The sequence below is a fragment of the Nicotiana tabacum genome, chromosome 21, assembly GCF_000715075.1.
Source record: "Nicotiana tabacum cultivar K326 chromosome 21, ASM71507v2, whole genome shotgun sequence".
In the NCBI taxonomy this organism is placed as follows: Eukaryota; Viridiplantae; Streptophyta; class Magnoliopsida; order Solanales; family Solanaceae; genus Nicotiana; species Nicotiana tabacum.
In genome coordinates this window covers 66,883,282-66,896,262 of record NC_134100.1, presented here as the reverse complement: position 1 = coordinate 66,896,262, position 12,981 = coordinate 66,883,282, and the positions used below count along the sequence as shown (strand labels likewise).

General features: G+C 36.9%; 2 protein-coding genes across 5 annotated transcripts; one reads left to right on the top strand and one right to left on the bottom strand.

Moving 5' to 3' along the window:
• Nucleotides 1–250: 250 nt before the first annotated feature.
• Nucleotides 251–6,943, top strand: LOC107764409 (syntaxin-52). Of its 4 annotated transcripts, none has more exons than XM_075241656.1 (7): nt 265–402; nt 642–692; nt 3,307–3,527; nt 4,790–4,995; nt 5,085–5,185; nt 5,315–5,359; nt 6,643–6,943. In XM_075241656.1, exons 2-7 carry the CDS (start codon nt 645–647, stop codon nt 6,772–6,774), a joined length of 753 nt encoding a protein of 250 aa, XP_075097757.1. In that variant the 5' UTR covers nt 265–402; nt 642–644; the 3' UTR covers nt 6,775–6,943. The 4 variants fall into 4 exon arrangements, with proteins under 4 accessions (XP_075097759.1, XP_075097757.1, XP_075097758.1 ...); XM_075241657.1 differs by lacking the exon at nt 265–402 and adding an exon at nt 433–544; XM_075241658.1 differs by lacking the exon at nt 642–692 and having other exon boundaries at nt 251–402.
• Nucleotides 6,944–8,061: 1,118 nt separating this feature from the next.
• On the bottom strand, nt 8,062–12,509 carry LOC107764411 (cell division protein FtsZ homolog 1, chloroplastic). Its single transcript, XM_075241655.1, has 6 exons — nt 12,142–12,509; nt 11,096–11,195; nt 10,462–10,691; nt 9,529–9,696; nt 8,646–8,879; nt 8,062–8,490 (listed from the first exon to the last, which is right to left on the bottom strand). Exons 1-6 carry the CDS (start codon nt 12,379–12,381, stop codon nt 8,224–8,226), a joined length of 1,239 nt encoding a protein of 412 aa, XP_075097756.1. The 5' UTR covers nt 12,382–12,509; the 3' UTR covers nt 8,062–8,223.
• Nucleotides 12,510–12,981: the final 472 nt, after the last annotated feature.

Sequence of the window (12,981 nt, the reverse complement as noted above, 5' to 3'; positions counted from 1 at the left end):
TAACTAATATTCCTTAAATTTGTGAAAATTCACAAGCAAATGAATCAAAAACATATATTTCAAAAGGTTAAATGCACTTGGCCACATATCGGAAAGACCAAAATAAAGTTTTTTGGGGGCTATTTTAGGACTAAAAGTGCAAAATGTTAAGTATTTTCTTTTTTAAAAAAGAAGAAGATTAACGCCGTGCATATTCACCAAAAAGGCCAAAAAATATTTAAAAAGAAAGAGAAAAAGGAAAAAGAAAATCGTAAACAAAAAAGTCAATAAAGTTATTGTCCGAGTGGGCGTGACGACGACGAAAAACATTGCCGGAAAGTAGGCTGATTCCTTCCTCAAAAAGTCATTCAGCCTCTGTAAATTCTCTCACCTCACCATTAATTTCAGTTCCACCAATAAACGGTAACATCTTTTCTGCCTTTCAATAAGTATTACATACGCATGTATTGTTGATCCTGATATTTTTTCTCCCTAATTGAACTGTTCCTAATGGGTTCTTGATTGTTAATTAACTCGAATGGGCATTTAATCAGCGGTGTTTCTGGTGTTTAAACTCAATTATTTAGCATTCTACTCTTCCTTTCTCTCTTTGCTGTTGTAATTTAAGAATTAAAGTTCTTCATTTCGTGGTTCTCTTGTAGTATATGTTGATGGTACGAGGCACAGGCTCTGTTGTGGACTTGGAATTACAGGTTGTTTGATATAGTTGCTGCTGCTTTGACTGCCATTTAGCATGTTTTGTAGCCCAATTTTATACTTCTGGAAGGGAAAATTAGCACTTAAATCCCAGCGTAGGCAAAAAAACATAGGTGATTTCTTCATATCTGCTTATGCCTTGGTGACAGAGGTATCCGGTACATGTGTTGGTGGGAGGTAGTAGGAGAAGAAGAAAATTAGCAACTAGCTTATCTCTGGAAGCAAGCTGTACATTAACTTCAACGCAGTAGCTGATTGACATACACATATTCCTATCACTTAATTTCAGTTATGTTTAGGATGTCTAAAATAACTGGGGTTATTCTTTATTTTTCTCTAAGTTGTACTTGAAGATTTTGTTGTTCTTGATAGTGGGTTGGTTGCTATTGCACCTGCTACTTTCTAGCTGCAGTCTATGTTGTTAAAGGCTCATTTAAGTCGTGCTTAAGCCTCGAAGCTCAAAAAAGCTTAGGGAGGGCACTTCGCCTCGCCTAAGGTACGCTTCAGTGTAGGCAAAGCAATAAGCCATGCACCTTATTACCCATGCGTTCTAATCTTGAATGGAGCGGCACTAAACATTAAATGTAATTGACAAAAAGATATATTAATTGTTGAGGAAAACATTATGAATGAAGTTGTTACTCTTTTTTCGCATTACATGTATATATTTTTATATTTTTCTTCATTGCGCCTTTTTTACTAAAGCCCATACTTTAACTGCGCTTTGCGCTAAAAGCCCCAATAGACCTGAAGCGCTTTTAAACCTTTACGCCTTTGACAACAATTTACTTGCTAATGCAATTGTTGCTGCTGGTTTATGGGTTTCTTCTTTTATCCTTTTGTCTCCTTTAGTTGAATTCTCTGCTTGCCTCTAGCCGGCTCTAGAATAATTAGGAAGCTATTAAAGATTTGTCCATTCTTCAAGATCAATTAAGTGCTAGATGTTTCTCGGTCAATGGTTGTATAGGCAATTTAGGCTTGTGGCTCTGATTGTTTCTCCTCTCCATCTTCTCTCTCTTCTTGTCAATTGTATCTTCAATATGAATAAAGTGCTAGATTGTTTCTTGGTCGAAGGTTATATTGGAGATTTAGTCTTTTTATTCTAATTTCTGTCGCCTTTATCTTCTTTATGGTGCTCTGTTGATTGTTTCATTGTGGAGAGTTGGGAAGGAGTTAAGGTTTTACGTACTTTTGTAGAGAACCACAAATGACATGTTTGGTGAAACAAATGCCAAGTTCCAGTCTTGAATGTTCCTCTAGTTTCTTTATGGCTTCTTAACTAAAGGTGGATAGTGGTGCACATGGTTTGGAAAAATTTAAGGCGTTAAAGGTGTGTTTGGTACGAAGGAAAATATTTTCCTGAAAAATGAGTAGTTTTACAACTTATTTTCCCATGTTTGGTCGGTGAGTGGAATTTTTTTTCGGAAAATATTTTCTAGTGTTTTGTTAGTGAATAGAAAATATTTTTTTTGAAAAATATATAACTTAGCCAAATAGCCTATTGCAGAAATGCAGGGTAAGGCTGCGTACAATAGACTCTTGTGGTCCGACCCTTCCCCGGACCCCGCGCATAGCGGGAGCTTAGTGCACCGGGCTGCCCTTTTTATATAACTTAGCCAAACACTATGAGAGACGAAATGGGTAAAGGGGGTGGGTGTGGGGTTGGGGATTTGGGGTGGCGAGGGTGGGGTTAGGGGGTGGTGGGGGGTAGGGGGTGGATGTGGTAGGGTGTGAGAGTGGGTTGGTGGGGATGGGGAATAGAGTGGGAAAAGTTGAAAAACTGGAAAATGTTTTCCCCTCTTGATAGGGAAAATATTTTCCTTCAATTGGAGGAAAATGAGTTCACAAGAAAAATGTTTCCAAAACATTTAAGCCACCCAACATGGGCAAATTGGAAAACATTTTCTGGAAAACATTTTCTTCGTACCAAACACACCCTCAGTGTTGCCAAAGGCGCGCTTAAGCCCTGAAGCGAGGCTCAAAACATGTTGATCGCTTCGCCTCGCTTTGTGGGCGCTTTAGTATCGCATCAAGGCTCTAAGGCATACTATTCCTTGCCAATGAGTGTAACCATGAAAATGCGACGTTAAACAATTGATATTTCATTTTATCGTAATTGTTTTCCAATTTCTTTATCCATATATTTGTTATTCATGCTTATAATTATTAATGTTGGCCTACATATACATATTATTACTTTTTCTCCAGTTGTGCATTTTTTCATTAAAGCCCACGTTTTATTTGCGCTTTGCGCTTAAAGCCCCAACGGACCTTAGAGTTTTTTTGCGTTTTTCGCCTTTGATAACACTGCACACCCTAAGGTTTTTGGATTTACTTAAACATGGTTCCTCGTCCTTTGTTTTGCCATGCTTTTCTTTTTCCCGGTTGTTGTTGTGGCAAAGGAGTGATGGTAAGGAAGGTGCATGTCATATGATGAAGTCTTCTTGCAGTTCCATTGCAGTGTTTTTTGATTAGTCAAATCATTGTCAATGGGCAGAAAAGGGGGATAGAAAGTTGTTGTTTTTTCCTTTTTAGGGGGAGGGAGGGTTTGCTGACATGGACGTTCCCTTATTCATCGTTTGTGTACTTATCTTTCTGATGTCTCTTCAGGGAATGGCTTCTTCTGGGGACTCGTGGATCAGGGAATATAATGAAGCAGTAAAACTCACAGATGACATCGGTAACATGATATCTGAAAGAAGTTCATTGCCCGCAACAGGCCCAGAAGCACAGCGTCATTCATCTTCAATAAGGAGGAAGATCACAATATTAGGAACTAGGCTTGATAGCTTACAGTCTATTGACTCTAACCTTCCTGGAAAGCAACGCTTGTGAGTTTTCTTAATCTGAGTCTTCTATTGCATAATGTTGTTTGAATGTATCAAATTCTTGTAGTTTGGCAACCTGTTCATATGACTCTCTTCTCGTGCTGTTAGCAAACTTTGTATCTGTTCCTAAAACAGCTAGTGGATAATTGTATTTGACGTGCATTGGGTATATCTTTATTTCATGATGGTGAATACTTATATTAGTTAAAATGTGTTTCTGGTCGTATTTTCTTTTGAAATCATCTTTTGGCTTCATATCCAGGGCAAGCCATACCTAATCCACTTTAAAATTGGGCAATCAAATTTTCCATGTGAAAAAAGAAAATATTGGGCTATCAAATATTTCCTTGGTTACTTTTTTACACTTAAAAATGAAGCGAGTAAAACTTGATCTAATACAGCAAATTGGCCTAACTTATCATGAGCTATGCATACTCAATCTGCAACTACTGAATTACGCAAAGTCAAAAAATTTCTTCCTTTCCCTTGAAAATGTAAAGCACCATAACACATGCAATTTGGAAGATGGAGGGTGTACTAGGGAAATGGATAGCAAATACAAGTCATCCCTTGTTTTATCCATAAGTTGTTGGTGAATTGTCCACATGGAGGATTATAGAAGAGAAAGTATTTCCATAACCCGAGGCTTTCTTCTGTAGTCACTGTTAACGATGTCCCGAGTCTTAGTTGTGTTAGTTTGCAGAACTTTTACTTTTGTACTTTGGAAATAGTATCCTTTCAAATCTTGAGGGGGAGGGGGCAAGCTTTACAGGAATTTGTAGCAGTTGTCTATCCATATGTCTCTTTGAACAAGTTGGCCTAATCAGTGTCGTCAAAGGCGAAAAGCATTAAAAAGCGTTCCAAGTCTATCAGGGCTTTAAGCGCAAAACGCAATTAAAGTGTGGGTTAATAAAGGCGCAGTGAAGAAAAAAATACTAAAAATATATATGTAATGCAAGAAAAAAGTGACAATTTCATTCATAATGATTTCGGAAACAATTAATATATCTTTTTGCCAATCATGGTAATTGTTTTGTACCGCTTTATTCAAGGTAGAACTTATAGGCAATGAGGTGCACGCCTTAGTGCCTTGCTTACACTGAAGCGCAGCCTAAGTGAGGCGAAGCGCATTTCCTGAGCTTTTTTGAGCTTAGGGTTTAAGCGTGCCTCAAATGAGCTTTTGACAACAGTGGGCCTAATAGCCATTACTATTTATATGTCGCTTCTGTATAGATTTGTTAAGCCTTCTTCGTCTTTGTGTGCAGGACAGAGAAAGAGATGAATCGTCGGAAGGATATGCTTGCAAATTTAAAATCAAAAGCAACCCAAATGGCCTCCACATTGAATATGTCGAACTTTGCCAATAGGGACAGCTTGCTTGGACCAGAAACAAAGGCAGCAGATGCTATGAGCAGAACTACAGGCCTTGATAATTATAGTGTTGTTGGTCTTCAAAGGCAAATTATGAAGGGCAAGTTGTTATATACTTTGAAAACTTCTCTTGCTATTGGCTTTTCTTTTTCATTTATATGTTATTTGTTGGCTTTACTATTGATGCAGAACAAGATGAGGGGCTTGAGAAATTAGAGGAGACTGTGATAAGCACCAAACATATAGCATTGGCTGTTAATGAGGAGCTCGGCTTGCAAACAAGACTCATTGTATGAGTTATATTTTGCTGCTTCCTACTGAACTACCTCTACAGCCTATTTTCCCTGTGAAATATGGCTTTTCTACTATTGAAGTTGGATATTGACTTCATCGTGCTTTCATTGTCTGACTCAATGCAGGATGATCTAGATGAACATGTTGATGTTACTGACTCAAGACTTCAGGTGACAATTTTGTCGTTTTTGAAACAGCTCATGCAAACCTGATATTGTTGGTTGTTAATGTTGGTACAAACTTTTCTGATATTGCACTTCATAACTTCACTAATTTACCAACGTCATTCAGCTTCAATGAAAATTTTCTAGGGTGGTCCATCATTTGGGATAATTAATCATGGCGCGTTTAGTTGGAGAAAAGACAAAAAAAGCTATTCCATTTTGAGTTCGTATGTGATACATGTTGAATAATTGTAAATTAAGTTATTACACCCCCACATCATCCTTTTCATTCGTTTTTTGAAGAATTGTGAGATGCAAGTAAGTTTGAGTGTAGAAGTCAATACCATTTTGGGTCCTTCCAGCTGTACATGCACCAAAGAGAAATGGGAAAAGAGGGGCATGTGACAATTTCCTGGAGTACGCTGTACACACACGGATGAAGAAAGACAAACTAACTCTTTTTACTAAACATAGTGTTCTGCACCATGGATTCTCATACACATAATGGAGTTTGTAGAATTTTGGAGCTGATACCTGTCCACTATGAAATACACTACTTCTACGCATGATCTATTTCTTTTCATGTGCAAATATAGCTATATAGTCTCAAGAAATATGTGCATGATTGATAAAGAAAGGGGGAATACCATCATCTTTGGAAATTAGGGAAGTTTGCAAATTACAAAGTTACTCGAATCCACAATCTTATCCAGAAGCTTTAGATCCATCCACATTTGATATTAAAGCACGTTCTCTAGGAGCTATGGGCGGCGGCAAAGAGAACACAAGAAAAGAAAATGTTCTATTATTTTGTTACTTATGAACTTGCAATCAGAGGGAAAAATATGTTAATCGTAATATTCGTAGTCAGAGAACTTCCAACTCTGCGCTCTGAGGAGAATGAAGAGTTTGACCTGGAAACTTTTGGGTATGCTGCTGCTGCTTTGACCTCGTGGACTTGCACTAAAAAGTTTTTCTGTGTATTTCTCTCAAGTTTTCTTGGCCTTGTGTATTGATTGCTTGAGTGTGTCTTTGTTGGATGGGAGAATATAAGAGATCTCGATGCATGTTAACAAAGCAGTTATATCCTATGAATGTTGGTAATATGGATGAGAGATTTCAGTTTTCTGCTTTCTTGCGCACCTGTGCGAGTTGCAGGAAATTGATAGTGTCTGGAGCGAGGCAGTTCTTTCCTTATTTTTTTTTACTTCTAAATACTGTCTTGTTGATAATTCTCTGTTCACATTTAACTTACTGTTTCCTCTTGTTTTTTCCTGATAATTAAACAGCGAGTCGGGAGGAAGCTTGCAATTTTGAACAAACGATCAAAGGGTGGTTGCTCTTGCATGTGCATGCTTTTATCTGTGATTGGGATTGTAATACTTGTTGCAGTTATATATATGTTGATCAAGTATTTGTAAATGGGTGGAAGAAAAGGTAAACTGTAAATGCAAAATAACTATGTACATTGAGTGTGCCTTGGAAGAACTTAAGGCTTCCCTCTGCTTCTTTTTTCATTCATTGCTTGGGTGATTTGATATGTTCCATGATATTGATCATTGATTTTTGTGTATTGAAGACAGATTCTAAGCTCATGTTCCACTTGGCATGTTTTTTAACTTGAAAATTGTTAAAGCTTGTTTGCCCCGTTTTTCTAAGGGATGTCTTTAATTATGCAGCAATTCTTTCCTCGTTGTGAGGAGCAAATGTTAATATTTCAATCACATGAATCATAATCAAATTTGTATTAAAAATCACATTGTCTGTACTGTTCTTCCACGAATTTTTAACCCATTGGTCCTTTAAGTTGAGATGTTGATTGACTCCTGGATTGAATGTAAAGAGTCTTAAAACTTTGCAGTTATGGGTCCAGATTTGGCTAAAAAATGGCCGTTTCGGATTTTAATTGCGACCACACGAGGACTAAACCCATTCCTCAAATATGATACTAATCACAAAATGTAACTCGATGGATTTTTGGCGTCAAAGACTTCTCGGCACCACTTGAGTTTTGGTAGCACGTATTCCTCCTTAGACATTTATCAGTTCATAAGAGAATTATATAATTTTTGCGCTTTACTTTAGTCCATCTTTCGTAGTATTATTAAAAGCGAAAAGTGCAAAAAAGTCACAAGGTTCATGGCGCTTGACGTGAAAATTGAGAAGCTAAGCCCATGCTTCTTGAAGTGAATCGTGCAATTTACAGGAAATCTTAAAAATACCAAACATCCATATATTTAGTACAGTAAAATTTAATTTGCAATTAAAATAACTAATTTTAGCATTTAATAGACAATGATACTGATTTAATCCAATTTCTTATAGTTTTGATTTAAAGAAGCTACTGATTTTTTCTGGTATCACTTGTGCACCGCGGTTTGAAGCGCAATGTTCTGTTAATCGGATGGCTTAAGCACAGATAATAGAATGCTCTCTGCAGATGTTCTTCGATGTCCAGAATGGTTTTGAACTTTCAGCTGTGAATTCTAAGGACTCTATCTGCCAATAGGAACGGTATTTCTAGTCCAAACTTGAGGTAATCCGTGACAAAATGGTTAAACCTTAAAAAACTAGTAATAAATAGGTTGTTTGTGTGAAAATTAGAACAGCAACCAAATTTAACCAAGTTGATAATATTATGAATCCCCATGCTTTGCTAGAGAGGAAATAATCAGCTGATACAAAAATGTTACAGGCACGTTATAATAGGAAAACAGACCAGAGATGGTATGCATCTAATAAAACTCGTCATGATTTCTACAGCCACATGTAAACACCAATCTGACCCGTTGCGGTACAAAGAAGTGAAGGAATCCCAAAAAAATAATTACTAAAAACAAAGAATGAAGAGATAACATACTAAGAAGGAGCTAAAAGAACAACCTCCGAACAGCTGGTCGAGGTTTCGTGGAAGGAGAGTCTGATGACCTCAAGGTATCAGGTGATACCATTCTTTCTGTGGTTCCTTTGCTCTTATCAACTAGCTTTGCTCCTCGAGGGTCAGTTAGAAGAGAATTCTGAAATGACTGTGCGAAACCAGTTGCAATTAGAGTCACGTGGATCTCTCCATTATAGCGCTCATCCACAACAGCACCGAATATGATGTTGGCGGATGGATCAGCCAAGCTTGTGACAACCTGTGGGGAAGTATTGCCAAGCAATGACTATTACAAATACCGCTTTGTACGTGAAAGCTGAAGGTTTCTTTTAAGAACTTTTTGGAATAGAGTGAAACTACATGTATAGTTGAAGGTTTGGAAAAATAAAATAAGTAAAAGAAAGTTCGACGCACCTGGGACACCTTATTCACCTCCTGCAAAGTAATATCTTTTCCTCCAGTAATGTTATATACAACACCAGTTGCAGATTGAATTGACGATCCAATGAGAGGGGCCAGAGTTGCTTGTTCAGCTGCTTCCTCTGCACGATTCCTACTGGAAGAAACCCCAACTCCAAGCATAGCAGTTCCAGAATCTTTCATGATTGCCTTTACATCTGCAAAATCCACATTTACCAGCCCAGGTATCTGCAACCAAAACGAATGGATTAACAATAAACTTTATATCCAGATCTATAAATAAGTATCTAGTGAAACAATGTTTAAAACATGCTATCTAGTAATTATCTCAAATGTCACTACCCAGTTTTAATTTGTTGAGCCCTTAAAGGATATTAGACAAACATAACATTCTGGAGATATAAGTTCAATTCAGAAAACCTATCCCATGGTCATTAATCAAAACATAGAAGCAGCTAATGAAATATTAAACTGAACGGACTCAAGAGAGGAAGGCAACGTGCACTCTCCGCTAGCATATTTTTAACATTTTTGCACCTTATTTCCAGTCCGAAAACATGCAATGTTGACAACAAAATAACAAGGCCTATTTCTGCGACTGTGCATGTGATCGCAAGTGTGTTTCATAACAGGGAGAGCAAGAGGGGATTATGTGCGTATAGGAAAGTAAAATAAACCCAGTACAACAGCTTATATTATATATCAACTACCTCAATCCCAAATTAGTTGAGTTGGTTATATGAATTATTTGTCTCCGGTCCCGTGAAATTTCAAAAGAGAACTTGTGTGGAACAGATACTGAAAGAAAAAGAAAAGAACTTCTGTGAAACCTTCGCTGATTTAAAAAGAGATACTGCATTTTGATGAAGGAACTCACAGTGATTATATCAGATATTCCTTGAACGCCTTGACAAAGTACATCGTCAGCAAGAAGAAAAGCATTTTGAAGTGGTGTCTGCTCATCAGCAATATCCAGAAGACGATCATTGGGAATTACTATAAGAGTATCTACATTTTTCTGAAGTTTTTCAATTGCTTCCAAAGCCTGGAGATCATTAAGCTAAAATTATTATCATGAAACAATTTGGAAGACAGGGAACACAGAATATTGGCATGGAAAAGAAAGATCAACCAGTGACTAGAACTCTGAGAATCTTGTTAAGGTTTAGACTACTGTAAAATGTTGCCTTCAAAAGTACTCAAACACATATGGCAAACCCTAAACCTTCCGTATCGAGGAGTCAAACAGCGGATTTTCCCACATAACAAGAAAAGAAACATTCACCATACCGCCTGAAAATAACAACTATCTGCACCTAATTGTGTGGTATCCAGCAACTATGCGTTACTTCGATAGAAACCCTTAACATACCTTGGATCCCATTAGCATTATGCCTTAAAGTTGAAGCATCATATAGTAAAACTTCACTTACACGTTTAAGAATTCCATCTCCAAACTACCATCATGCTACCCTACTATCTTCTTTCCCAGTACTGTCTTTCTTTGCTCAGCCAACCTGTTGTCATACTCTGCATAATATTTAAACTAAGTGAATTCCACACTAACCATGCTCTCAGATCATGGATATTAAAATGCATCTAACCGCAAATATTTCTAGTTGAACCACGACCAATTCATTTCCTTTTTAATTGCTTGCTCTTTAATTTCTTACATTTCTTCTATGCCCTTAAATGTCCTACCTGTTTATTCTTGGATGTCACTTAAATGTCACAAAATAAAATTCTCCAGAAGTTCAAGAGAGCAACAATCACAATTAGCGTCTTCAAAGAAGATGAAAACGGCACCTGCCTGCAAAGATCTTTTACGTCCTTCAAAGCTGAACGGATACGTGACGACACCAACAGTCAAATAACCTGCTTCTTTTGCTATTTGAGCAACAACAGGAGCAGCACCAGATCCAGTACCTCCACCCATGCCTGCTGTTATAAACACCATATCCGAACCTTTAAGAGCATTTGCAATGTGTTCCTTTGACTCCTCTGCTGCCTGTTCACCCAACAGAGGATTGCCACCAGTACCTGCATTTCTAGAAGTGACTAATATGAACAACCCATGCTACAGAATAAATAAATGGTTAAAAGCTTATGTTAACAAAGAACACTAGCCTCAAAACATATTAGCAAACAAATGCATCCTGCTAGCTACAGCAATGTATGACTTCAAATTATCACATAAATAAAGCAAAAGACTTGCATCTTTTGAGTGACTCTGGATTAAGGAGAAAGAAATAATCTATAGCTGTCTCTGGAGTTGTGCTGAGTATCATACTATAACCGTCTTGCTATTCTTTTGCTAAGGTTTTGCCAACAAGATTTATGATATTAAAAAAAACAAATCTTATATGTTAGCTTTACAAATAGCTGCTCTGAAAGAGAGCTTCTGAAGAATAAATTTCTCTACAGATAGACGAAAAGGTGCGAACCAAGTCCACGAGTCAGAAGTTCTCCAATTTGAATTGGGTTCTCAACCGTAGACTGCAGCAATGCTTGAGCATCCGTGTTTACAGCATAAAAGTCAACACCCTATTAATGAACATGAAACATTGAGATTTATCATCTGAAATGAAGATGTTAACAACTAAATGTAAGGCATAAAATGTTCTAGAATTGGAGTAGATTTGCCTTTAGGGAAAAGGTTGAGTTCGTGATGGTGAGCGGATAAACTAATTTGCAGAGAAGAGGCAAGAAATCGAGTGATAAATATAGAAAGGGCAGATCAAACAGCCAATAAAAGTGATTTCTAGCTTTTCTTCCTACCCCACAAGTTTGCATAACTCGCAGAATGAGAATACAATGTAACGGCATAATTTGAGTCTGAGGTACACAACCATGTGATCCATTGCATATTATAGACCTTTTGCTGGAAAAGGCATTATATGGCCATCATAAGAACATTACAGAGTCAAGAAGAAACCGGAACTAAAGCATCTTTGAGTGGACAGAGTATCCAAATCTGGCTACCATCTTGTTTAAGCAAAAAGAAAATCTCAACTCGATTGAAGAAAAAGGGTGATTTTGTGGTTGTGCTTAAAACAAGTTACAGCAACAACGATAACTTTGCCTCAGTCCCAAACGAGTTGGAGTTTGTTATATGAATTCTCAGTGACCACATTACTCCATTTAAATCATCTCACACCAATATTATGCAAATATAAATAAAAAGTATTAGAAGGAAAAATTTTGGTTACCACTTAGGAAAATGGTAAAAAAAAAAAACTAATTAAGCAGCTGCAAGATCCATTAGTATTTCAGAACAAGTAATCAATTGTATTGCGAAGGCTGTATTCTAATTTCATATACTAAATAAAATGAAAACCAACCAATTTGATATTCATAATGAACAAAGACTTAATTTTTGTGGGGTTGCACAAAGAGACACAAGAAAACAACAAAATTTAGGGAATGCAAAAAAGGGGGAAAGGTGAAAACGGAGATATATACATAAAAAAAAGCCATTAACGCAAATAACCTGTAAGCCGCTGCCAATCATACGGTTAACAGCATTGTTGCCGCCGCCACCGACACCGACAACCTTAATCTTGGCAGAGGACAAGGAACTGCAAATGCTGAATCTTTGTCGTTGTCGTTTGCGGAGGCTTTTCGGAGAGAAGCATTGTATTAAGCGAGTGCTATGGTAAAATGATAAGGAATTGGAAGAAGATGACAATATATCGATTCCTGTGTTTAACGAGAGTCCTATCATGGCCATTGAAGCTTTTCCAAGAATGAGGCAGGCAACTAGTATCTCCAAAGTTTTTTACTTTTTATTTCTTCTTTTGATAATTTTGGAGATATGAGGGATTTTACCTGAAAGAAAGTGAAACCAACGGTTTGTTAATACAGAAATCAAACCCAAGTGGATTTTTTGTGTCCAGTGTTGCTGTTTTTAGAGTTTTTTCTCACATGAAATATATATCTAATTTATTCAATTTACTAGAGTTAAAATCAAAATTTTCGTGTCTCAAATATGTTTAGCGGCAATTAAACAAGTAGATCAAATCAATTGAACATCTAAATGTGAGAAATTTTAGCAAAAAAGACAGAAAAAGAATTTGTTTACCCGAAAAATAGATAGAGTTGAATTTATACGCAGTTTCGAGGATATGTGGCGTAACTTAACACAAAATGTAAGGATAAATAGAAATGTAAATATAGATTGCAGAAAATGCGAAATAGATAAGGATGTCAGGAACAATGAATCTTAGGATTCAACAAATAGAATCCATCTAAGAAATCTGAAAGAACGATTATTTACTGTATAAGAATATAACACTTTTATTATAATGTAAGCATGAGAAAAGCTTGTTTT

Bases quoted from the DNA above. Each gene is read 5' to 3' on its own strand.
- LOC107764409 (XM_016582974.2), top strand. From the start codon at position 3,253: ATGGACGTTCCCTTATTCATCGTTTGTGTACTTATCTTTCTGATGTCT. The intron at 3,528-4,789 runs GTGAGTTTTCTT...CTTTGTGTGCAG, and splicing joins CTTCCTGGAAAGCAACGCTT to GACAGAGAAAGAGATGAATC. The intron at 4,996-5,084 runs GCAAGTTGTTAT...CTATTGATGCAG, and splicing joins TCAAAGGCAAATTATGAAGG to AACAAGATGAGGGGCTTGAG.
- LOC107764411 (XM_075241655.1), bottom strand. From the start codon at position 12,381: ATGGCCATGATAGGACTCTCGTTAAACACAGGAATCGATATATTGTCA. The intron at 9,697-10,461 runs GCAGGTGCCGTT...AATGATCTCCAG, and splicing joins GACGTAAAAGATCTTTGCAG to GCTTTGGAAGCAATTGAAAA. The intron at 8,491-8,645 runs GTGCGTCGAACT...ACTTCCCCACAG, and splicing joins AGGTGAATAAGGTGTCCCAG to GTTGTCACAAGCTTGGCTGA.